General features: G+C 36.7%; 2 protein-coding genes across 3 annotated transcripts; one reads left to right on the forward strand and one right to left on the reverse strand.

Moving 5' to 3' along the window:
• Nucleotides 1-268: 268 nt before the first annotated feature.
• LOC114280813 (putative ADP-ribosylation factor GTPase-activating protein AGD15) lies at nucleotides 269-13872 on the reverse strand. 2 transcript variants are annotated; one of them, XM_082911791.1, is made up of 9 exons: nucleotides 13295-13872; nucleotides 11836-11894; nucleotides 10825-10915; nucleotides 10412-10466; nucleotides 5867-5957; nucleotides 5567-5765; nucleotides 1711-1888; nucleotides 1443-1538; nucleotides 269-638 (listed from the first exon to the last, which is right to left on the reverse strand). In XM_082911791.1, coding segments are annotated over exons 1-8 (726 nt in total). In that variant the 5' UTR covers nucleotides 13346-13872; the 3' UTR covers nucleotides 269-638; nucleotides 1443-1536. The 2 variants fall into 2 exon arrangements, with proteins under 2 accessions (XP_082767917.1, XP_082767918.1); XM_082911792.1 differs by lacking the exon at nucleotides 10412-10466 and having other exon boundaries at nucleotides 10825-10937; nucleotides 13295-13640.
• A 6868-nt stretch (nucleotides 13873-20740) lies between these two features.
• LOC145814820 (F-box protein At5g49610-like) lies at nucleotides 20741-24491 on the forward strand. The gene is made up of 2 exons (XM_082911780.1): nucleotides 20741-20863; nucleotides 23011-24491. Exon 2 carries the CDS (start codon nucleotides 23014-23016, stop codon nucleotides 24160-24162), a length of 1149 nt encoding a protein of 382 aa, XP_082767906.1. The 5' UTR covers nucleotides 20741-20863; nucleotides 23011-23013; the 3' UTR covers nucleotides 24163-24491.
• The last annotated feature ends 1953 nt before the right edge of the window (nucleotides 24492-26444 follow it).

Here is a 26444-nt window from a genome sequence, read left to right on the forward strand (position 1 = left end):
TATAAAACCTATTAAACGATTAAGTTCACTTATTAGAACCTCCACGTAAGTACCCTAAAATTTTAACAAATGAGTAAAATACATTCTATAAATTCTACCTCCATAATTCACAGGGTAGATGAGTGAAATCATCCCATGGTCCCACGTAGACAAATTTTGAACCAACTCAAATTTCATTTTTCAACCAGATGTGACTAAAAAAAAACAGATGTGACTTTTTTTTTATCCTTCATCTTCTGTTACAACTTGTCCCTTTGAATCATGAAAATGCATCAGTAAGCAAAGAATTCATTGTCAAAATATTTCTATACTTACAACCCGAGATAAACATAGCCGAAAAAATCAATGCAAATCAAGATTAAAAAAACAAAACCAATTTACTTTACAGTTTTCATAACATAAATGAGTGAAAAACAAAAGAAACATTTCAACGCAGCCTTATATTTCTCAACCTAGTTAAGAACTAACCTATCAAAAATGTCAATTTCAAAAAACTGAAAGAGCAGAAGATGAATTTGATTTGTCTTTTCTATGGTTTTAAACGTGGCCTTCTATATGAATATGATACTGACATCCAGTGAGTGCTTGCTGAAATTACTAATGCGGTTCCTCAACTGGTTATCCGAGTACCTAGCTACCTGCAATGCAGAATAAGAAGATTAAAACCATTGTCTAGCTTTGGTTTCAGTCATACACAATTCGTTTGTTGTAGTACACACTGCAATATATTTGTCAATGTTGCATGACTGTCTCCCCAGGAAGACAATTCCTCCTTAACTAATCTTAGAGAGAAAGGAGACGTTGACCAGTGGCCTGCATGCCATGATATGCCTCCCAATATATCATACCTACCTCATGTTTGAACCCACAATCTCAAGGTTGATAGACCTGGTTAACTAATCCCAAGATAGGAGAAGTCTTTTTGGTGTTCATTAATGAAGGTTATGTGAGGGCATGCCTCTTTATATTCTGCTGCATGATACAGCCTTCCCAAAGTCTAAATCATAGGATGCAATGCAACAGTAGGAATGATGTCACCATTTTGTCAAGTCAAGGAGAACTCACCGCCTGTCCATAGGTGGTTTAGGTTCAAATACTTTTGGAGTTTATAAAAGGGTATCATGCAACCAGACACACAAGACAACAACACCTGCATAGCTTGTGCCCACAAACCCCCCCATAACTCAGGTGTTCAATGTCTCTCACTGCCACCCTCTCTATCTCTAAAGCTACCTTGGTCTTCTCCTCCGCCACCTCAGGCGATCTTTGGCCATTGAAGTGCCGGCCAGCTTTCCAGAGTTCCACAACTGACCATCTCTAATACCTAACACCTACACTCCGAAAAACAAGAGCTTCTATCCATGCATTTTGACTAATGACAATGGAAAAGAAGCAGCATTAAGGTGGACAATGATTGAAAAAGCTAATTTGAAGCAGCATACCTTAATAAATCACCTTCTCAATTTCCACCTATGAACTGCAACTTCGACTCCAATGGATATTAACTCTGTTAAGGCTCAATCTCTGTGGATTTCCTCCTGCAATCAGAACATTTATTTAGAAATATAGACATCAGAAAATTGGAAGAAACGTCTTTTGCACTGAAATTTTCTTTTAGTGGCCATTCAGTCTGCTTCGTAATTCACCAATACTCTCATAACTTTATGAACAGTTCACATGATATGCTTTGCAATAATATCTTAAGCTTACATTCAAATGTGGCCCAACGGGAAGGAACAATAAAAGGATCAGGCTTTGAGTCTTGGACATAGAGCAAGCTGAAGAGATCTGTAGTTCCGTTACCATTCTGTATGGAGGTATTGTGTTCAGGAATCATCCCCCTTGGTGGAGCTGAAGTCATAAGCCTGTTTGTCATATCTAAAGAACCCTGTCCAAATTTAAATCACCTTCAATAGTCAGTGTTAAATATATTCTAATTTAGTAAAGTAAATGGAACCAAAAAAAGAAATTTAGTAACAAAACAAGAAACTCAAATAAGCAGCAGATGAAACAAGAAAATGTCAATCTCATCCAGCCAATTTCAAAACTTGCAAACCTTTGGGCTAAAAGCCATTTACATAATCATCCATAAGAAAAATTCCAAGGAAATTATAGGTAACTAAGCAATATAATGCAACAAGAAGCATATTCGCTTTCTTTCTTTCACATGCCATGGCACATTTACTACCCTTTTTCTCTTTCAAATATTTTTAAGTTCAGGTCATATGGACAAGAAACCTCCTAGTCACTAAAAGTTGAACTTTTGTTCCTTGCTCATGGCTAAACTTGTAAATCAAAGACTATAAAAGTTAGGGTCTTTCCATCAATTTACAATTTTACATATAAAATATTATTAAAAAATTATGAATTTTAGAAGATGATATCGAAAGAAAACTACAAAAAAAAAAAAAAAAAATTAAAATTAAAATTAAAATTTGAAAAAAGGTACCCCCAGTTTAGTCTCCATTAGATGGGGGTCTAGGAGAGGGAGATTGGATACAGACATAACATTTGGTATAATTTGCACAAAGTGATTGCCCTCAAGTTTGAACCCACAACCTCAAGGTTAATAGACCGAGTTTTAAACACTGAACCAGTGGTCCCCATTAAACAAATTAAAGGGCTGGGCTATGTTGGCATTTATACTACCATCCCACCAATGCAAACGGAGGGACACTCACGCACACACCAAAGAGAAAAATAATCACATACAGATTTATGTGATTCGGCCCAAATTACCTACATCCACAGGAGAGAGAGTTTCCACTACGAATAAAATAGAGAATACATGTGAGATGGCCAAAACACTCAAAACCCACACCACTACTTGAACTCCATACTCAAGGGTAGTTGAGCCCTTACTCACCCCGGTGCCCACCCCTTGCATCTCTATTTTTTCCCTCACTATTCTCTCAATCTCTCTCAGAGAAACCCTATAATCCACATGACTATTTATAATAATCTACCTGTGAGAATCATAGTTCCATACAACTAGGTAACCAAATCCTACACATATTAGGTTTCCTAGTAGATTTCAAACTCTACTATCCCACACCAAATACATGTATAAACCACCCAAATAATTATATAGAACCCACCTTTATCACAAAGGTGGACTAATCCTAACAATCACCCCCTCCACCCATGTGGAGTAAATGTTACATGCACTCTCCAACCTAGATGCCCTGGTTTGCGCGATACACTCGATCTTCATCTAGAAGATGTTGCACCCCCTGAACCAAATGCGCACATTATTTGTGTCATGCTCGAGCCGGTGAGATCCGTTGCACCTCCCTGATATGTCTCCATTGCCACGAACCAAACCTTCATAGAAAAGGGATTCGCGTCCTCCTTTGGTGCACACCATCTTGTCGCGAAACCATCTCAAAATCTATGCCCGAAGCTTCCTTCTGTGAACAATCTAGCAACCCGTTGTCTTCCTTTTGGTGGCCACCAAATATCCTTGCAACTATTGCTCACCACTGTTCACCCATGACTCATACTACTTGTCTTATGTTTGACGGCAGCTTCTCTCTTGTCACAACATACTCCACAAGCCTATACAAGTTGCCAATCATGATGTCCAATCAAACGAACACCATCTGATTGACCCCGCAATGACTGGACTTCCTTGTTGATTGAATCAAATTTCTCCTAGATCACCTAGATCACATGCTATCACCTTTGATCACCCTTGAATCTGTCTAATCCCTTTAAAACTGTTCAGAATCTGAAAATTCTGACCGCACTGATGAAACCGCAATCTTTGAAAACCTTGAGATCCACTTTTGAGGTGAATTTTTCTGCTATGTTTCTTCTTGCGAAAGTCTTCAGCAGATTTAAACCTTTTTTTTTTAAAATTTTCTGTGTGTGCATGAGACTTCACCTTGCTTTGTTCAAGTCATCGTCAACTATCCCGTGGATCAATAACCTTTAGCTCTGATATCACTTGTTGGGATTTATACCACATCCCACCAACGCAAACAGAAGCACAGTCACGCACACACCAAAGAGAAAAATAATCACATATAGATTTATGTGGTTTGGCCCAAATTACCTACATCTATGGGAGAGAGAGTTTCCACTATGAATAAAATATAGCATACATGTGAGATGGCCAAAACACTCAAAACACTCAAAATCCACACCACTACCCGAACCACATGCTCGAGGATATTTAAGCCTTTGCTCACCCCGATGTCCACGGTATTTTTTCTCTCACCCCTTACTACTCTCTCAATCTCTCTCAAAGAAACCCTATAGTGCACATGACTATTTATAATAATCTAACCGTGAGAATACTAGCTCCATACAATTAGATAACCAAATCCTACACATATTAGGTTTCCTAATAGATTTCTAACTCTACTATCCCACACCAACTACATGTATAAACCAACCTAATAATTATATGAGACCCACCTTTATCATATGGGTGGGACTAATCCTAACAGGCTAATCATGCAATAGAATATAAAGAGGGATGTCCTCGTAACATTCATTAATGAACACCAAAAAGACATATGATAGGATGATAAGAAAGCCTTCCCAAACAACATGGTGTCTAAAGAATGCCCCTTACAGATCCTGGAATTTAACTCCCATTTGGACCATGAAATGTCCCCAGCACTATCCTCCAAAACTTATTTCTGCTTTAACTTCAAACCATTAATTTCCAGGCAAGATGCATGTCCATAACAAAATCTCATAAAATAAAGTGAAAAATCATTTTGAACCATCAAATCATAACTTTAAATAAGTTCTTAGTCAATACCCTGGCTTCTCCATGGCAAAGCAGATTCGCCATTCACATGAAATTATGCAGCCTAAGGTTCCTCTACAAAAAAGGAGTACTATTCACATAGAATTACAATCTAAGATTAGCTAATCCCAACTGAAAGACTAGCTTTGCAGCCCAAATGATTTGGTGGTAGTTTCTTTCAAGTTATTTCCTACAGATAGAGAAAATTGCAGAAGAAAATCTGTGAGGTTTCCCTTTGGATAACAAAAAATATGAATACTAATGACATAGTTCTCATAAAGTCACCACCTCCCAAGAGATATGAGGTTTCAATGTCACCCAATGAGAAGGCACATGTTCCAAATTTTGCCTGTGCTCCAATCCTAGAAATCCTAAAGATAAGTGTGGAACCAACGCTAGGAACATTAATAACAGTTTCCACCAAAAGTAGCAGTAATAATAACAACAGCAACAGCTACAACAAAATATATAAACATACATATATTGATCACAAATTGAAATCAAATACCCAAAAAATTTAAAAATAAAAGTAGGACTAGATTCTACTTAGAAACTAAACTTCTTATTAAGGAAAGGAAACAGTGCATACTTTTCTCTGGAAACTAGAAAGAAAATAAACAAATAATGCCTTCATATCAGAATCCTACCCTATGGAAAAAAGGCTATAAAGAACATACCAAAAAAATATTGAGCAATATAAAGTATAAAATGAGCAAAAAGACGAATATTTCTGCATGAATTGAAATTCGCAAATAGATCTTTTATCAAGCACAAAAATTAAATTCAATTGAGTATAAACATTACCCCATGAGTTCTTGTAATAGGAGCTACTTGTGACATATGTTTAGTAAGAATCTCTTCCTCCAGAGAAAATTTTCTTATTTTCTTTGGAATGCCAGCTTTGGCTTCGCTGTGATCTAATTTGTCAAATCTAGAGCTGTTTTCCCCTAATATTGGAATTGGTTGTGTTGCTTTCTTCGAAACCCATTTTTTCTCTTGATATCTGAAGAAATCCAAGAGATTCACTTAGAACCAGAAAGAAGAAGAATAAAACTGTACTATTCACTATTTTATAATGTAACACAGTATAGTTGTGCAACTTACTTGGCACGGATAAAGTTTTCAGTCCCGCTTTTGTCAAGATCTGGTGATGCTTCTGCTTCCCAATAACTGTTAGCTTTCTCATTGCCCATAGCTACACAATTAAGCATTTTGACAATACAAAAAATTTCCATAATAGTTTTAAAAAAATATTGGTAAAACAAAAAAATCAAACCTATTTAGCACAACTTGAGGAATGACCAACTATTTTTTTCTCACTGATCTCTATTAAATTCATCGCCAGTCAGAAAAGTCAAGTGACTAAGATAAACAGCTAGTCATCCATAAATTTGCATCAGCAAGGGATCACATCTTGCAAGATAACGGCTATCTTTTCTGTGCCACATGTGGAGCGTGATGCTATAGGCCAATCACTTGTATAATTAGTCGAAAGGGAATTGGGTACCAATTTCTCCAATTCATAGGGGGAAAATAAGAAATTAAAACAAAATTAAACTTTGTGCGAAAGCAATCTTGTTTTGAGGTCTGCAATTAGCTAATTCATAAATTTTATGGACTCAGGTACGAGTTTCAGGTGCGGAAACTTACCCAAGCATTAGAACTTTCATAAACCTAAATCTTACATATTGGGTTGGGATATGGAACCAAAATTTGGATATGGGTATGGGAACGTGTCATTGACACTTACATATTGCATAATATATAATATTCTTAGACAAAAAAATGTAATTAATTATTGTAGAAATTTAATGTATAAAGAGAAATGATTGTATTATTGATTGATCTAATGTTATATTTATTACAATGATTCATGATTCCTATATATAGAAGAGGGTGAGTATGTAGTAGGTAAGGAGTAGGTGAAGTGGAGGTGGTAGTGGTGTAGTAGGTTAGGTTTAGTGGAGTAGGTGAGGTGGTAGTGGTGTAGTGGGTTAGGTTTAGTGGAGTAGGTTTAAGTGGGTGAAGTAGGTGATAGGTTTTAACAGCCCCCCGCAAACTCAAGGGGGATAGGAACTAACCAACTTGAGTTTGGAGAGAGTAACAAAACAAGAAAATACATAAAAATAAAAGAGGATAGGAGACACTGTAGGGTCGTGTCAGACCGTTGGTGAAGACACTGGATGGTGGTGTCATAATGTTGTAGAGGACACTGTATGGTGGTGTCATAACGTTGTAGAGGACACTGTATGGGGGTGTCATAACGTTGTAGAGGACACTGGATGGTGGTGTCATAACGTTGTAGAGGACACTGTATGGTGGTGTCATAACGGTGTAGAGGACACTGGATGGCGGTGTCAGACTGATGTAGAAGACAGTTTATGGGGTCATGTCGGACCGTTGTAGCAGACAATGTTGTGACAGTTGTTGTGACAGTTTACAGAGTCTTGCTGGACCCTTGTAGAAACTAACCGGAATCAATGTCGGGACAGTTTACAGAGTCTTGTCGGACCCATGAAGGAGCTAACCGGAATCAATGTCGGGACAGTTTATAGAGTCTTGTCGGACCCATAAAGGAGCTAACCGGAATCAATGTCGGGACAGTTTACAGAGTCTTGTCGGACCCATAAAGGAGCTAACCGGAATCAATGTCGGGACAGTTTACAGAGTCTTATCGGACCCATGAAGGAGCTAACCGGAATCAATGTCGGGACAGTTTACAGAGTCTTGTCGGACCCATAAAAAGTCGCACCCTCAAAAGGTGTGCCCAATCTGTCAAAAAAGGCGTGCCATCAAAAGGCGTGCCCAATCTCATAAAAAGGTGTGCCGGACATGATGGCGAGGCGCGTCACCACATTGGCTTGCGCGCCCGTTTTGTCGTCTGGCGTCAAGTGGCGCGCGATGCGCATGTCTGCCTTGGCTATTTAACCAAGACGGAGGCTGAGGCTGAGGCTGAGACAAAAAACTGCTAAAAAACCTCTGAAAAACTCTTTGTGTGCTGAGAGAGATACTCTGTAACACTCTGTTGCCCAGTCCTTCTCTGAAAGTACCAGTCGGAAATCGTTGCTTCGCTGAAACACTCAGCAACCCAAAAACATGGCCTCTTCTTCCCGTCCAGCTACCCAGAACATGGCCTCCTCGTCCCGTGGTCTGCTCACGCTCTTTCCAGACTTGAACGAGTCCACAAGAGAAATAACTGGTGCGGTGGCCCTTGAACCGCAACCAAGCGCCTCTAATTTTGCGCCGTTGAACTTCCCTATGCGGTCGGTGGAGCAAAAAATGGCAGTGCAAACAGATATTGAGGCCAATCAGTATACTTTGAAGTCATGTGTGGAGACCATGACGGCGGTCACAAACTTGTCGCATCGGCTGCAGAGTAGGACAAATGAGGTGCAGCAGTTAAACGCCCAACTGGCTCTGCTCCAACGCATGTATCAGGATGCGCGAGCAGAGATAAGTGTGCTAAAGGCGGAAAATAAGGAGCTGAAGCGGAAGGCCACCGTTATGTTCCGATTTGGAGGTCCGCCATATGCTGCAGTGGAGGAGCAGGGAGTAGTGATCGTGCCCAGTGGAGTGGGAAACACGGAGGCAACACCGTCAAGGGCCGCCCAGGACGGAGGCAAGAAGAAGAGACCGGCGGCAGAGTAGAGAAGAAGAAAATCCCGCCTGTGGAGGTGGTTGTGTTGGTTTGGTTTGGTTGTTTTTTTTTTTTTTTTTTTTTGTGTAAAATTGTGATCGGGGTTGATCCCGGAGATGAATAAAATATGGGTGTTGTGCAAATTTGTAAATTTTTTGGTTTTTTTTTTTTTTTTTTTTTTTTTGGTATGGGAATAAAAATAAAATAAAATAAAAAAAGAGAATGGAAAAAGGATGATACTCACCAACTGAGTTGTAGAATATTGAAATATTGATGAAAAAGAAAGATAGAAAAAAATAAAAATAAAATAAAATAAAGGTTTGTGAAAAAATTATTATATAGATATATTGATGAATCAGTAGATATAGGGTGAGTGAAGGATAATAGTGTGGGTAATATATTATAATAATAAAAGATATATATGCTTTGTCCCCTGAATCGGTAAAGATATGGTGAGTGGAGTGCAAAAGGTGAAGGAAGGGGTTGGAAAGTGGACAAAGTGGTGGATCCTTGAGTAGAGAGAGAGAAAAAGGAACCATAGAGAGAGATAGTGGGTTGATTAAAAAAAAGAATGTGGAGTTGAAAGTGGGTTCATTCATCAACTTCATGGCCTCAATGATGCAGAGAACCTGTCCCTTTTGTACTTTGTCTCCAACCTTAACAAGCGGTGGTTCACCAGGTGCTGGACTTCGGTAGAATGTCCCTGCCATGGGGCATTTAAGAGGTGGAAGGGATGAAGACAAGGGTTTGAAATTGGAGGGTTTGTGTTGTCCTTGTTCGTCGGATGTGATGAAGATTTGGAGGTCGGAGGCGTGGCGGAGCTCCTGCACATTTGTTATCCCAACTGAACTCCGACACTGCCTGACTCCAACCTTGGTTGCTCGCGACATAGTTCAAGTAGCTGCTTTCTCCACTTGCCTTGTATAGCCATGCCGCAGCCCATAACAGCTCATCCTGATAGCCAGAGTAAGAGCAATAGAAAGAGCATGAACCCTGGTAAGACCCTCTATACTTGTCTGCAAACCCAAACAGCTGCATTCAATGTCATCAATGGGGGTTCACATGCTGGCAACAAATTGGCAATGCAGGAGTTTATGATTCTTCCTGTTGGGGCTTCTTTTTTCACAGAAGCCATGAAGATGGGTGTAGAAGTATATCATCACTTGAAGGCGGTGAGGTTTAGGCCGGAAAGCGACCTGGTTTGGCGGCGGCGGAGCTGTGGAGATGGAACTGGAGTAGGAGGAAGAGGAGGAGGAAACGCATTTTTCTGGGTTTCTCTCTCTCTCTCAGCAATGGATTTTAGAGAGAGAAGAAGAAGAGAGTGACTGAGAGAGTTCAGTATGCAGAGGGAAAGTGTGAATTGAAGCTTGAAGAAGAAGGGTTGTTCTTGTGATTGGAAAGAGTGGAACAAACTTGGTGGGTGTGTAGAGGTCCGGCGGGCGGCCAAGGTGAGCTGCCGCCCGCCGGTGAAGCAGGATTACTAGCTTCTTAACCTTGCTCTGATACCATGTAGAAATTTAATGTATAAAGAGAAATGATTGTATTATTGATTGATCTAATGTTATATTTATTACAATGATTCATGATTCCTATATAGAGAAGAGGGTGAGTATGTAGTAGGTAAGGAGTAGGTGAAGTGGAGGTGGTAGTGGTGTAGTAGGTTAGGTTTAGTGGAGTAGGTGAGGTGGTAGTGGTGTAGTGGGTTAGGTTTAGTGGAGTAGGTTTAAGTGGGTGAAGTAGGTGATAGGTTTTAACAATTATGTACAAACAATACTTTAAATTAAATAGGATTTATGAAAAACATGGAGTTCCTCCCTCTCATCCATGTGAGAGGCTAGAAATGTTTCTTCACTACCAAATGTGAGTATCTTCTTCTTCAAACATTGTAAAAGTTTAGAGGATCCAAGTGTTTAAATTGGGTACGGGTGTTGGACACATATCCGACACCCTTATCCTTGTCATATCCATTGAAGAGTCCATGTAACACAAGAATATACAAAACATATTCTTACACTGCATAAAAGCAACCTGCTCCGGTAGCCATGTATCCAAAGTTGTAGACCGTACCTATTTCAAAAAATCAAAAGAATTTCCCATCATTTGAAATAAGGAATAATTGAAGTGCATTCAAGCAAGAACATACATGTAATCGAACTCAACAAACCTTAATCCTAATTAAACAAGAAAGTATAAGTTGCTGGAGATAAGATTATATTATTAAAGATATTAGAAGATATGAAATATATCAGAATATAAAGAGATCCCATGATTTGTGCTTATCATTATTTTTTGTATTTTTGATTTATTTCAATCCCTTAACTGAAGGGATTTTAAGTGATTCTAAAAAATAATAACAGACTCCATCAATCATATGAAAAGAAAAAACAAAAACAAAAAAAACTAGTGAAGAATGATTAATGCAAACCTTTGAGATATGAACTCCAAGACTCCGATGTATTCCTGAGCATTGCATGCATATAAATACCCCCAGGTTCACACTTGCCCAACGTGGAGCCCTGAAATAAGTACGTCATAACACTAAAAAATCGCATTAAATTAATAGTTGTTGACCTGAATATCACAACTTTATCTACTTTTGGTAGGTTAAATAAATCATTGATTGAAAACAGCAATATGTACAGAAATGGGGAATACCCCTTAGCTCAATACAACTTCTTTGAATACAAACATCAGAAGAAAAAAAACCTGAGCAAACCCACAAAGAAACATGGGACTTACCTCTAACGTATCTACAACCACTTAACAGAACCATCAACCTATTGCCTTCAAAGCAACGAGAGGTTAACCATTTCTAAATTTGTAAGAATCTCTAGTCAATTAAAAAAAAAGAAAAAAAAGTGTTTTAAGTTTTAAAATTTTGCAAAACTGTGATTTTTACGGTAGGAATTTGCCTAATCAGATCCAAGAACCCGTTAGATTGGTTTTACAGATAGGAAATATGATTCCCTAATCATATTAATACTTGATCAGATCAGAGTCAATTGAGAAAGTCTAATGACTATCCAAGAAGGTGGTTGTAGGCCTCCTCACCACCAGCCTCTAGCTTAGTTGGTACTTGGCATGAAAAAGTTGGCTATAAATACTGTTTGTTGAAGGCCAAAAATTTCATGTGGCTGAAACTAGTTTAAAATTCATATATTAATAGACTTTTTGATATTGCAAAATTCTATATTATCAAGAAATAACAGAGAAAAAGAAACCAGAGTAATTCACAAGAAGCCATCACTATGTGGGACTGACTAGTGCAGCCCACGATTAAGTGCACCAGAAGGTGAAGTATCATCTCGAAATGATTAAGGCATGACCCAAGACCACCAGGTAGCAGATATGATAATAGTTTTTTTCCAGAAAAAAATATTTTAAAAGAATAATGGTGACATCACAAAATGCATCACAAATCAGTTCTGAAGCGTACTTGCATCGACAATCAGCACATTCCCTATTTTCTGGCAGCTTGAGAAGACCCTCCAATATCTGCAATACAAGGAAAAAACAAAACACAATAATGATGTTTAGAAAGTAAAATAAAGGTGACACCGACTCTACCAAAACAATGGAAGTCTTCTATCCCATAAAATAAAATTAAAAAAATGTATTATTCTTACTAATTAATGGTTCCTCACAAATTATCTCATGAAGTAATGCCAAAGTCAATGGAAGATGCTTTTTCACTTGGTCCTCAGTAAATCTTCAGACACCCTACTCAACATCCATTGATCTAACGATGGTCTATGAGTGATCCATCATACTTGATTTCAGAATGTGTCAACCAAGTAGCCTAGGTTGGGAGCAAGGCCAAGCATCTCCGCTCGGGATCACTTGAGTACTTGTTGTAGTGAGTTCTACCACAGCCAATTCATTCTAGTGCATGTTATATTCCATTGATTGAGCATGCAGCGTGCAAATTTTCAGTTTTACTACATTAGGGATTCCTAAGAAATTCATGCTTAATCAATTAATGTAATTTGAATTTTGACCCACTTTTGGTTTTTCTTAATCAAGGTGCTCAATTGACAGGAGTTAATATTGTTGTCTATCATTTCCCACTTTATGTAAAAGTTAATCATAATTAATTAAGGTTAAGTATGGTTAATTAAACTAGTAATCATGATTAATTAAGACTGATAGTATGATAAGTGGTTTAACTATGATTCATTAGTGTTAGCCTCAATTAATTAAGGTTAATTAATTAATTAACCAATTGGTTAGAGATGAGATGAAGCACAAAACCTCACTAGGGATGTTTGACACCTCCTACCTGGCTTATATGACTAAGAGAGAGAGAAAGAAGCTTGTGTCTCTCCTAGATATATCCATGTTCTACATTGGAACTGCCCATATACAAGCATGAACGATGGATCTAACCAGAGGCAGTGCTACAAGAATATGGGGTTAGCTGACCCCCCAGAAAAAAAACAACTAGATATATGTAATGTATTTACAAGTATTGGGTGGATATTCTCATGTGGCCCATAAAAAATGAAAGAAAATTTAAGTAAAAAGTATGATGTTGGGGTCAATCTTGTCTTTAGTTTACTAATTGAGGTCAATATGATCTTTCTGTTTGCCAAATTGTAGTCAAACAATTGAAAAAAATAATCACAAATTAAATTACTAGTTTGTTGAAATGAAGGGAAAATTGAACATATTTTACAAATAATTTCATTCAATAGAGGTGGTTGGTTTGATGTAATTCAAATTGTAGGGAAAGAAAAGAAAAAAATAAAAATAAAAATAAAAATAATCTATGAAGGAAGGAATGAATGAGATTGAAGCAAGCAAATGAGGAAGCAGATCAAAATTATGAAGAAAATGAAGGAATAGAGAAGATTGAAGGGGGTAGAGAGAGAGAGAGAATGAGATAGGAATAATACTTTGGTGTGTTTGGCGTTGAGCTCCTTGGATATGGTCGCCTTCTCGTTCATGTTTGGTCGATTTTGTTTCCTATCTCTATCCTTTTGTTGTGGATTCCCAAAATTCCCTTCTCTCAATTTCGCACAGAGAGAGAGAGAGAGAGAGAGAGAGAGAGAAGAAGAAGAAGAAGAAGAAGAAGAGAAGAATGGTGTACCCTGTGTTTGTGTGTGAGGTGCGCGTGAGAACAATGGGGGAATAGTAGGACTGGTGGCAGAACAGATTCGAAGGAAAACGGTTATATCTTATCACTTCCTCTAAAATCCCGGGTTTTTCTTCTCTTTCTTCGTGTTTGTAATTGACCTCCGCCGCCTCTATCAAGGCTCACAACCTTTTAGGCTCTATACCACTGAAAAATCTTATTTGGGTTGAATCATTCTTTTGCCAAGGTACGAACTTGAGTTGAGTAAAGGCCTATCAGGATAGATTGCAGGTCTTTAATACTGTCAAATGATAATCCCTTACGCTTCCTTTAAAATTAGTTAAAAACTAACTTATTAAATCATGTTCCATATAAACTTATTTTCTTATCTTTTTTCTCCTCACTCCAAGATATAAATAAGTGAGTTCAATATGCATTTGTGTGAGTGATTTTCTGATCACACTGCCCGTTTAGTAATCAATTAGAGAGCACTGGTAAAATAGATGGCTTCAGCTAACTTGTAACAGAAAGAAAAGTCTCCGGCGGTGGTTCAACCAACCGAGGGCACTCTGACGATCAAGTCAGTATATCTTTCAAAGATAATCAAGTGCTAAACTTACTGCTCAAAGCATAAAATTGCGTACCTTAAACTCATGGGGATGCCTCGCTTTTATAGCCAACATAAACCTAGTCCCAATAGGAGCCTAAATTCTATGGACTCAAGATTACTGTTAATCTTGGACTCTCAGTAAGATTAGGATAAACTCTCTAAGAGTCTTATCTTAATACAAACTGAAATCTTCTCTCATTCTAGGACTCTTGTCCCTCATCCAGGTTGAGTTCCTTCTTCATTCTAGGACTCTTGTCCCTTATCCACTTATCTCGGATTCCGATATCTTCAGAAATAACCTCGGCCTTGCCGAGATCACCTCGGCGTCACGACCAGGACACGTGGCACCTCGGCTGACACGTCGGCGTCACCTTGCCACGTGTTGGTATTCAGAAAATACATCCCCACAACTGCCCCTAGGTTCTATTACCTCGGTATTCTGAGGTGATGGAACTTACACTGTTCGTTCATCTGTGCCCCTCTGTCCGAGATCAAACTCGCCGACCTCAAAGTTCCCTGGACTTTACTGTCCACTGGTGTCAAGAATCAAGTTTCATGCTTTCCAAGCTGCTTGAAATCGCACCTGCTAGCCGAGGTTCTGGTTCCATTAATTTGTAAACTCCAAGAGCTTTGCAACTGCTCCACTCACACTCTCTGGTGAGTTTCCTGATTTCCAGTCACCTATTTGACTCCGGCGATCTTTATATCGGCGTTCATTTGGTAGGTTCATAAATTCTCACTTTTTATTAAGCTCAATCTTTCATAACTCTTCTGATTCTGTTTACTTGCCATCTGTTGCCTTCTATTTTCGTCTGTCTTCAAGTTTTTGATTTCTTATTGCTAAAATGCCTGGAACTGTTCTTGTCATATCCGCTTTCTGTTGCTAGTATCATGTCTGGTTCATTACTTTCTTGTTATTCACATACTTACTTAGTGCATGTGCACTTGGCTTTATTCTTTGAACTTTGTCATCTTCTTGACTCTGTTTTTCTCTTCTTGTTTTTCTTCAATCCCATGTTCTGTTAGGAACCGCAGTAGTTGATGCAATGTTGAGGGAACTGCCCCCATTGCATGCAACCATGATCTTCCCAAGATTTGTAAGGAGTGTCGATGATGGTGAATTCTGTTGTGATCTTTCTGGTGTCAACCTGCATCTCCAAGCTTACTGCTCTCAGTGCCCACGCCGGCGTTCCTTTGAACCTAACCATTGGGCTATTGGGTTGCTCCATATTGTCTGGATGAAGGCCGAGCTCCTTGTAATATCGGACATATATGATGTCACAAGAGCTTCCTTGGTCAATCAGGATGCGTTTCACTTGGCACTCCCCAACCTGGAGGGATACTACCAAAGCGTCATTATGTGGGTGCTGGACCATTTCGAGGTCGGCTTCGGTAAAAGACACTACTGGTCCCAAGCACTCATCTGCCCGATGTCTCTTGTCCTCGTCTTGGTAGACATGTTGCAGGTGCTTTACCTTCTGAGTCTCTCCCTTAATTTCGTTCTCGTTGACCCTCGAGTGAATTACATTAATTACCCGAGGTCTTTCTGCCTGAGGTTGTTGTACTGGGGGAGGTGGAGCTGCTGGCGCCTGAGGCAGTTTTTCTTGTTCTTCTCTTGTTCTGGTCGCATTGACGAGGTCCTTTCAGATCACCTTGCCTCATCAGATCTTCTAAGCGTGCTCTTAGTGTTTCTGCAAACCTGAGTCATATGCCCGCCTTCAATATACACCTTTAACTGTGCAATCTCCTCGGGGTGTAACACCTTGGTTGTACCCATTTAATCAGTTTATCTCGGTTTTTGACCTAATACTTGAAAAATATTTATCATAACATTTCCACAAGTGTTATTTACAACTTAATACTTCACTTTTAGTAAGACTTCTGTCTTCAAACTTCTTCCAAGTCTTGGCAATATGGTAATCTCGGCAAGTATGTAGATACTATTTTCAGCATAACCTTGATTTAACTTGTAAATTTTTTCTCGTTCAACTTGTAAATTTCTGCTCAAAAAATTTCAACAAGTATTTAACCATAGTCTTCAATCTTGTAAACTCTTCTCAAGTTTCAACAAGTGTTTGAGCATCTTCTCGGTTTTAGCCTAACTTGTAAACTTTTCTCAAGTTTCCACATCATCTCGGCTTAACTTCGGTTAAGCATTATCTTAGTTTAACTTCGATTAAACATCATCTTCGGCTTAACTTTGACTAAGCATCATCTCGGTTTAACTTCGGTAAAACATCATCTTCGGCTTAACTTCGGTTAAGCATCATCTCGGCTTAACTTCGGTTAAACATCATCTCAGCTTAACTTCGGTTAAGCACCATCTCGGCTTAACTTCGGTTAAGCATCATCTCGTTTTAACTTTGGTTAAACATCATCTTCGGCTTAACTTCGGTTAAGCATCATCTCGACTTAACTTCGGTTAAACATTATATTCGCTTAACCAACTTGTAAATTGCTACAAATTTCAACAAGCGGTAAACATCATATCGGTTTAACCAACTTGTAAATTGCTACAAATTTTAACAAGCGGTAAACATCATATCGGTTTAACCAACTTGTAAATTGCTACAAATTTCAACAAGTGTTCAACAATGATCTCGGCTTAACTTAACTTGTAAATTGTCCACAAATTTTAACAAGTGTTAAGCAATATTTTTCGTTTTAACCAACTTGTAAATTGTCCACAAATTTCAACAAGTGTTAAATAATGATCTCAGCTTAACTTAACTTGTAAATTGTCCACAAATTTCAACAAGTGTTTAAGCAATACTTTTCGGTTTAACCAACTTGTAAATTGTCTACAAATTTCAACAAGTGTTAAATAATGATCTCGGCTTAACTTAACTTGTAAATTGTCCACAAATTTTAACAAGTGTTAAGCAATACTTTTCGGTTTAACCAACTTGTAAATTGCTACAAATTTCAACAAGCGTTAAACAATGATCTCGGCTTAACTTAACTTGTAAATTGTCCACAAATTTCAACAAGTGTTAAGCAATACTTTTCGGTTTAACCAACTTGTAAACTGTCCACAAATTTCAACAAGTGTTGAACAATGATCTCGGCTTAACTTAATTTGTAAATTGTCCACAAATTTCAACAAGTGTTTAAGCAATACTTTTCGGTTTAACCAACTTGTAAATTGTCTACAAATTTCAACAAGTGTTAAACAATGATCTCGGCTTAACTTAACTTGTAAATTGTCCACAAATTTCAACAAGTGTTAAACAATATTTTTCGGTTTAACCAACTTGTAAATTGCTACAAATTTCAATAAGCGTTAAACAATGATCTCGGCTTAACTTAACTTGTAAATTGTCCATAAATTTCTACAAGTGTTAAGTAATACTTTTCGATTTAACCAACTTGTAAATTGCCCACAAATTTCAACAAGCGGTAAACGTCATATTGGTTTAACCAACTTGTAAATTGCTACAAATTTCAACAAGTGGTAAACGCATTCTTCTTCTCTGCGCCCCCAATGTGAACTTAAAATTCACTTGGGTTCTCATCATACGTGTAGCTTCGACCTTGTCGCCGAGGTTGAATTCAAGCCGAGGTTGTCGGCCTTGGTTTCTCTATTGATCTTACTTGGCTCCAACCTGAGTTTGATTTTTGGCCTCGCATCGGCGAGCCGTTTCTCTTTTCTTGTTCCGACGCCTTTGTTCCCGGCATGTCTTCCTCGGCCCTAGCATACTTCTCAATTCTGGCCAACTTTAGTCTGATCTTGTGTGTTTCCTTTTTATCTTCTGGGATCTGAGATCTGCTCATTGTGCTCTTCTCTTCTCGAACTCAGGTGCCGAGATCTTATCTTCTGGAATCTTGGATTTTCTCACTTAGGTTGAGCTCTCGTCTTCTCGGCCCTACTTGTCTAGGCTGAGATCATGTCTTCTCGGATCCGGGATCCAGGATCTGGAATCTGGGATCTGCACACTCAGGATGAGTTCTTCTATACTTGAATGTTATCTCCTTGGGAGCGCTCATGCCCCCTGTCTTTGCATCCCTTCTGGAAGGGTCTTCGTTCCTCCGCAGGTATCTATCCTTCCATACCTGGAGGTCGTCTTCGTTGCTTCGATTTGTTGTCTTTGGTGCGTCACCTTCCTGGTCGGCTTCTTTTACTCCGTGACTCTGGTCACGAGTTTCTGTGTTACTATTGTCCCCTTCAACGTCGAGGTTGATAGATCTCTCATTCCCAGCAGGAGCGTTGTCTCCAGTCTGATCCTTTTGTCCGTCATTGGCCATCTATTCTTCTTTCTTTCCCACAGACGGCGCCAAATTGTGTGAGTGATTTTCTGATCACACTGCCCATTTAGTAATCAGCTAAAGAGCACTGGCAGAATAGATGGCTTTAGCTAACTTGTAACAGAAAGAAAAGTCTCCGGCGGTGGTTCAACCACCCGGGGGCACTCCGACGATCAAGTCAGTATATCTCTCAAAGATAATCAAGTGCTAAACTTACTGTTCAAAGCATAAAATTGCGTACCTTGGACCCATGGGGGTGCCTCTCTTTTATAGCCAACATAAACCTAGTCCCAATAGGAGCCTAACTTCTATGGACTCAGGATTACTGCTAATCTTGGACTGCTAGTAAGATTAGGATAAACTCTCTAAGAGTCTTATCTTAATACAAACTGAAATCTTCTCTCATTCTAGGACTCTTGTCCCTCATCCAGGTTGAGTTCTTTCTTCATTCTAGGACTCTTGTCCCTTATCCACTTATCTCGGATTCCGATATCTTCGGAGATAACCTCGGCCTTGCCGAGATCACCTCGGCGTCACGACCAGGACACGTGGCACCTCGGCTGACACGTCGGCGTCACCTTGTCACGTGTTGGTATTCAGAAAATACATCCCCACAGCATTTATGAGTGTGAGTCTCGTTATATTTTGTTTAGAAGTGACAAAATGAAATAAGAAATGAAATTACATATACCATTGTTCTTTTATTTTTTAAATGACCTTTTAGGATGATTAAAGTTAACTTTATATCAAAAATTGTGTGCGTCAAAATGACCTAATGTTTGTTTATTTATTTAACAAAACAAATTCTTTAGCTAATAAACTAGCTTTTAGAGGGTTGCTACGGAAGCTTTAGTATTATTTTGTATATTTGTATGAACATTGTTAGATGTTAATCATTCGACAATGTTTTCATATTTCATTAATTAACACTCACTTTTTATGTTATTTTCAAAGTACAAATATAGAAATAAAAATAAAACTCTGTGGACTATTGAAATATAATATAATCGTACATTTTCAAAATTTACATGGTTGGGAAGGAGGTAAAAAAGTGAGGGATATGCTTAATTAGAAATGCTGAGATAGTAAGAATAACGAGGCTCAAGATAGAGAACAAATTGGAAGGGCAAGGGCAGTATTACATCGGCTGAAAATGGTGGAGTAGGTGTGATGGTAGTAAGAGAAAGAACAATGGCTCCGTTTGGTGTAATTATTAAAACAGTTTATACATTATAACTTAATAGATTATATATTATAACTTTAATCAGAAATTGTTAATCTGTTTAGTGTAACTGTTGGATTATAGATTCAAGTTGCTGAGTAGGGTTTGTTAAATAAGCTGTGAAATAGTTTTTTCAATTAACTTTTATTTTTTGTTTGTCTACATTTCTCATAAAAAATAATAAGGGCAAATTACATATACCCCCTCGAGGTTTGACTAAATTACAGATACCCCTGAGGTTTGAAAAATTACAAATTTTTCCCTGAATGCTATATTTGCATAACAAATTAGGGGCTAATTTGTTATGAAATATAAACTTCAAGGGGCAAATTGTAATGAAAATGCAAACCTCAGGGGGCGAGATGTAATTTTCGAAACCTCAGGGGGTATCTGTAATTTAGCTAAACCTCGAGGGAGGTATATGTAATTTGCCCTAATAATAATAATAATCTATAGTCCATTTGAGTCTTTTTCTATTTTTTAAAAAATAAAACATAAAAAAATTTAAGAGTATAACTATAAATTAACACGTCACAACAGAAGCTGATAACCAAAAGTAAGGGAAAAGCAGCTTCTCAGAATCAATTTTTTTGAGTTAAAATAAACTGTTAAAATCAGAAGCTATTTGAAATAAGTTTAACCAAGTCATAAGTTGGCTCTGAAAAGCTGAACAAATACTCCCAATATCAAGCCAAACTCCATCAACTAATATATTTGTTATCTCCCCTAGGACATATTCTAAGAAAAAATAATAAGGTCGTGGTTGGTTAGAGAATTTGAGAAATAAGTTAAAAAGAAAAATTTTAAAAATAGGTGAAATATAAATAAAATATATTTATATTTTATTTAATTTTATATATATATATTTTTTTCTATTTTTAAATTTCTTCTTAAATTTTTCAATCAAACACAGCTTAAGAGTTTGACTCCTTAAGAATTTTCATTATTATTATTATTATTTTGTAATATTTCTTGAACTCATTCTATTATATTATTTTTCATGTAAAACCACCCAAGTTTAGAGTTAGATATTAATCACAAACTATCAAAATATGTGAACAAAATAAAATTGTACATTTGATCAAAAACATGAAATTTATAATTTATTTTCGAACCCAATTTTAATAATTTCTCATCAGCATTTTACACTCCGGAGTGTATTTGTATTTACCGAAACTGTTTTGTACAGTAGAAAATTCTCATTCGTTAGTGGTAGTAGTGCCACTGAAGGGAACGACAGAGTAGAGTAGAGTAGAGGAGCGAGAGAGAGAGAGCGCTTGCTTGGTAGATGTCAGCTGCTTGAAGCTTTTTCGGTACATGTCTCTCTCTTGAATTTCTTGCATTTCGAATGGTATATGATGATTTCACTGTGATGTCCATCTTTACTTTGAGCTTGAGTTCTTTGTTCTATCAAATGAGGTTCTTCAGCAGCTTTAGCTAGCTAAAAATGGGTTTCTCATTCGTCATTCTTCTTTTTTCTACTATTCTTTGAAGGGTTTCAACTGAGTTCTTGGAAGTTTGCTTAATTTGTTGTTGTTGTTTTTGTTTTTTGTTTTTTTTTTTCCTAATTAATTTGTTCTTTGAAGGGTTTCATCAGTTGAGTTATTGTAAGTTTGCTTAATTTGTTGTTGTTGTTTTTTTTTCTTCCCTAATTAATTTGTTCTTTGAAGGGCCCCATAAGAGTACATTCTTAAATTTTTTAAAGATTATGGAAACGATGAGCTCAGCAGATCCATATCTGTCCAGATGCTTCATTGGCACAGATTGTTTGGATGCCAGGAAACCCTCTTTATTTTCTCAGAAAATTGGGCATAGCAAGCTAAAGGGTTTGGCCATTTGTTCTGATTTTCTAAAGGATTTCATTTAACTATTGCCTTGATAATGTATACTTGTATGTATGCATATATACCTGTATATATCTATGTATGCATGTATAAAATTAAAATGAAGGAATACAGCAAAACAGTTTTTGTACCATGAAGGAAGATTGAATCACTGTACTTTCCATTTCTTGGGTTTATGGAATAAAGAAATATCAACCTAACATTAAAGAGTCTTTTTCACTCTATTTTCATTTTCTTTTTCTTAGTTTCCCTGATAGCAACAAAAGAAATATATACATATTTGAGACAAAAGAGCATACATGGATTCCTTGAATCTCTGTTTTTAATTTCCAAAACCATATTTGAATTTTTGGTCCAAAAGTAGCTACAGTTTAGCTCAATTAATTATGGAAAAATAGATTGTTAATAATCATTTAGGCCTCTTTATAAGTGGTGTGTTACTTGGATATAATGGTTCTATTTATTGCTCATCCCTAATTGTTTAATTGGTTAACCTTTTTGGTGTTCAATTGTCTGATTCATGTGTCCCCAAGTTTTATTGGAGCTGATTATGCATTCTTTTGTCTTCTTTCAATGGAACAAACAAACGATTCTAGTTTCAACATCGATGAAGGAAAGATCATTACTTAATTTGGCTCGTGATTTTTTTCTTTTTATTTTTGTTGTATCTGTCATCTCATTGGAATCACAAGGATTTTGGTTCCTTTTTTTATTCTTCAGTTTTAAGGTGGAAAAAAGATGATAATAAGGTAGAACGCTTGTGGAATGGTATAATATAGGTACAGGAGAGCTAATACTTCTGACTATATCCCTTTAGAATTTGATTATAATTTATTGCTGCAATGTAATGTGTCCAGTGTTACAGCCTAGCTTACGTTGGGAAATAAAAGAACTAGAACACACAAGAATTAGCCATGTAATAGAATTCTTAAATGGATATGCCTCTAAATGTAGACATATATATATATATATATATTGCATGTAAGCCACATTTTACAAAAACAAAGAACATTAGCTGCATGCAAGTATTCTTGGTTTATTGTCTCTTTTTGTGAGTCACTAAATGATCAGTCTACAATCATAAATACTGTTCCATAGCTAGTAATTAGTGCATTAACATTCTCTCTGTGGCCCAAGTGTCTTTCTGGTTGCTTCAAAACAGAGACTGTACCTAGGGAGTCAACTGATGTTTTTCAGCAGAAAATGATTATCCTGGGAAGCGCTGATGTAGAATTCTGGTGTTTTTGTTTTTTTAAAACTTTTTAGATCCTTCTAGATTAGAAAGTCCCAAAAAGTTATTAAAAAAAAAAAAAAAAACACAAAAAAATCACTAAAGACAAAAAGTTCAGGAAAAGAAAAGAAAACAAGTGGTTTTTTTATCTGTTGCCAAATGAAATTTTAGTTAGTGTGAACTTAAAAGCAAAACTATGTAATTCTAATATACAAGGGGGGTGGAGGAGAAAGGAGGAAGAAAATAAAACACGCCAAAAAGATTATATAAAATAAAACCCTATGTTTCATGGGAAGATCTTTAATTTATGTACTCGTACATATTCGACATCCATATTTTGTTTGAAGTTTGTAGATTGTTAACTTAATCCAATCTTGAACTATAGGAAATGGAGGAGCTTTGGTTTGCAAGCAATGACATTCTGATTGATGTGCTTTGCCGATTGCCAACTAAAACTTTGCTTGGCTGGAAGTGTGTTTCAAAAGAATGGCATCACCTTATTTCTGACCGCTCTTTTATCAAGCATCAGTTGAAGAGGACGGAACCAATTTCTGGATTCTTCTTCCAGGAAAGGTTCCAATGGTGTGACAATGATATCAAGTCTATTAGCTATATTCCAGTTAAGACAGAAGGCACTGAATTGCAGCGCACAATCTTTGATTTCCTCCCTGAGAACGTTGTGCTATTGGTTGTGAGCAATGGCTTGATTTGTTGTAGGAGTTGCTTTCCCTCTCCACAGCCAGTAATATATATCTGCAACCCCGTGAACAAAGAATGGGTGAAACTTCAGTGGCCTGCACCTGACAGACGAAGCAGCCTAGGATTGGCTTTTGATCCCTTTAAGGATCCAATAGATGAATCCATCAATTTCAAAGTGGTTAGGGTTCATCAAACTGTGACTGACCCAGACGATTCATACTTCTCATTTGATATATACTTGTCAAAAACAAGTACGTGGAGGAGATCAGGGGAGATTTGCCAATGCAATCACAATTTGTATAAGAACAAAGCCATTTTTATTGGAGGGATATTTTATTGGCTAACCGATGGTGACCAAATCCTCATGTTCGATATTGAAAACGAGTTATCATGGTTGGTTACAATACCAGTACCCCTTGTGCAGTTTGATAGCATCACCGAAATGTGTATTGGGGAATCTGAAGGCAAACTTCACTATGTTTTGATCTCTGAAGATGGACTTCAAGTATGGGTACTTGATGATTACTTTGACTTCACTTGGTCACTCAAATACTCAATAGCTCTGGATGAGATGGAGAGGGAAAATTTGGAGTTCCTCTGTAATGTAAAACAGAGAGTAGCGAGCCGGTTGACCATTGATATGACTCCATGGATGGACCCTTTGGCCTTTAAAGATGGTCTTTTGTTCATTAGAGTAGGGGCAACGATCTACTTGTTGAAGTTAGGGATGATGAAAATGGAAGAGCTCTGCACTCTTTCCACGTTGGGGCCAAACTCCATGATTTCTCCCATTGTGCTTCCATATTCCATGAGTTTGGTGCCGTTGAGTCAGCCCTAAAGTTTGGATTTCAGTGAGTTCAGGGATCTTATTATTTAAAAAAAAAAAAAAAAAAATTATGTTCTCTGTTTCCTCTGTTGAGATTATGGCTTTAGGGGTGTGCATAGTTGTATGCTTTTTTGCTAGGCTTGTGAAAGGTTTATGCTGCTGCTTTTTTTTTTTTTTTTTTTGCCTAGGCTTGTGCAGAGGTTCTTATGCTAGTAAGTAAAGATGTGAGCTTTTAATATGTAGGTGCTTGGATAGCTAGAAAACTGCAACTTTTTTGTTTGTGGATTTTCCTTTATTGGATACATATGTTGAATAGAGAATGTTGGTTGTTCCTGTTTGTAGTTTGTTGCCTGCTATGCCATTGGTTATTACTGGCTTCGCCGGTATTGCTGATTTCATTGTACTAATGTTGTTGATTCATCTGTTGATGCAACTTGCTATTTGCTGGAAAAAAAAATAAATAAATAAAAGAAGAAAGAAAGAAAGAAAGAAAGAAAGAAAGAAATTGAGCTGTTTGTTGTGCCTTCAGCTGCTTGGTGCTATGTTCTGTGTAATGCTAATGTCTGTCTGTGGTTAGCTGTTAACTGTGTTTGAAAAGCAAGTCTTGTGGGATTATTTTTGTTAAAATTGGACTAGTACTAGGTTTGGTTGGAGAGAATTGAACATTTGAATTGTTGTTTTGGTTTGGTTTAATTTTTTAGTTCCTTTTTTAAAAACAAAATGTATTGAGTTTATGAACTCAAACAAAAGTCCAAAGACATTTATAAACTTATATTTACCTTCAAGATAACAAAAACAAAATCATAAAAAACTTAATGAATCAGAGAGAATCACAGAGAAATTTAATGCTAACTATTAAACACAATTATAGAAAAAAATCACACAGAAGATCTGTTTTGAAATTATAAGTTTTTTTGTGATTTTTACTGGACTACAAGTTTACAATTCAAAGAAATCAAAATTCAGAGAAATTTACAAACTTATATACACCTTCAAGATAACAAAAAACACTGCACTGTATGAAAACTTACAATTTCTCTGTGATTCTATCTGCATTAGAAATTTACAATAATATGTCCATATGAACTTATAATTTTCTCTGTGATTTTCGTTGAATTATAATAACAAACTTACAATTTTCTTTGGATTACCAACAAAAGTGCAAAAAAAAAACAGAGAACAAAACTTAGAGAACAAAAAATGATAAGAAATTTACACTTATCTCTGGTTTAAAGAAATTTTTCTAGTTTGAAAAAATAGAGGACAAAACTTATCATTAATAAGCATATTGATGAAAAATAGAACACGAAAAATGAACTCTAAAAATCGAAATCAACTCCATTGTCAACTCTCCTTGAAATTGATCAAAAAACAGAAAATGAAAAATGAACTCCAAAAATCAAAATCAACTCTATCAAGCTCTCCTCTCTCTAAAATTGATCGATAACAGAGAATGAAAAATCAACTCAAAAAATAATAAACAACTTCATTGAGTTGGCCTCTCTTTTAAAGTGATCAAAATTAAAAACAAAAACCTAATGCAAAATACACTCGAAAAACTAATATAAAATCGGAATCCTTACATACAATTCAAATCAAAAATCAAAATTCATATGGAATTTTCATCGAAAACATACCTTATTTAACTCCATTGAAAAACCTACACGATCAACACCACTGCAACACCTACACGATCATAGCAATCTCCATCGTCAAGTCCACTGCAAGAGTTGCAATATCCCTACAAAATCTCCTACGAAATCTCCATCGTGAAGTCCATCCTCATGAAATCTTCTACAAAACAGTAATAGAATATTATATTTGTCAAAATCCAAACAAACATAGGTTATAAAGAAAAATAAATTAGGTATTTTACAACTTAACATAAGGTTGAGGGACCTTAGGCATTAAAAAAATATTATTGTAAACCTCCCCTCTTACCAAAAGTTTAGTAGGGATCTTAAACCAATTTTCCCAATATTTTATATATATATATATATATATATATGTATGAGCATCTTAATAGGAGCCTATTTCTTGGTGTTTTGCTTTTTACTTAAAATAATATATTTAAAGATTTTTTTTTTTAAATATACCAAATGTGAGTCTTTTTAAAAATTATTTATCAATCCCATGTGTTTTTAAAAATAATTTTAAAATTCACATTTAAATATTTCCTCTCACTTCTTCTACCATATTATTTTTGTAATAAATTCATACATTCAATTATTTATATTCTTGCCACACGAATATATATTGTATATCAGGTGGCGTGTCACCAAATCAACATATAA

Source organism: Camellia sinensis, unplaced genomic scaffold (genome assembly GCF_055761805.1).
Source record: "Camellia sinensis isolate YWXY unplaced genomic scaffold, ASM5576180v1 Unanchor13, whole genome shotgun sequence".
Lineage (NCBI taxonomy): Eukaryota > Viridiplantae > Streptophyta > Magnoliopsida > Ericales > Theaceae > Camellia > Camellia sinensis.

What these genes read in the sequence shown, in the direction of transcription:
- LOC114280813 (XM_082911791.1), bottom strand. Translation starts at nt 13,345, where the DNA reads ATGAACGAGAAGGCGACCATATCCAAGGAGCTCAACGCCAAACACACC. An exon ending in TTGGAGTTCATATCTCAAAG is followed by an intron (nt 10,467 to 10,824) that starts GTTTGCATTAAT and finishes TTTTTGAAATAG; the next exon opens with GTACGGTCTACAACTTTGGA. An exon ending in GCAGGTTGCTTTTATGCAGT is followed by an intron (nt 5,958 to 10,411) that starts GTAAGAATATGT and finishes TTAATTGTGTAG; the next exon opens with CTATGGGCAATGAGAAAGCT.
- LOC145814820 (XM_082911780.1), top strand. Translation starts at nt 23,014, where the DNA reads ATGGAGGAGCTTTGGTTTGCAAGCAATGACATTCTGATTGATGTGCTT.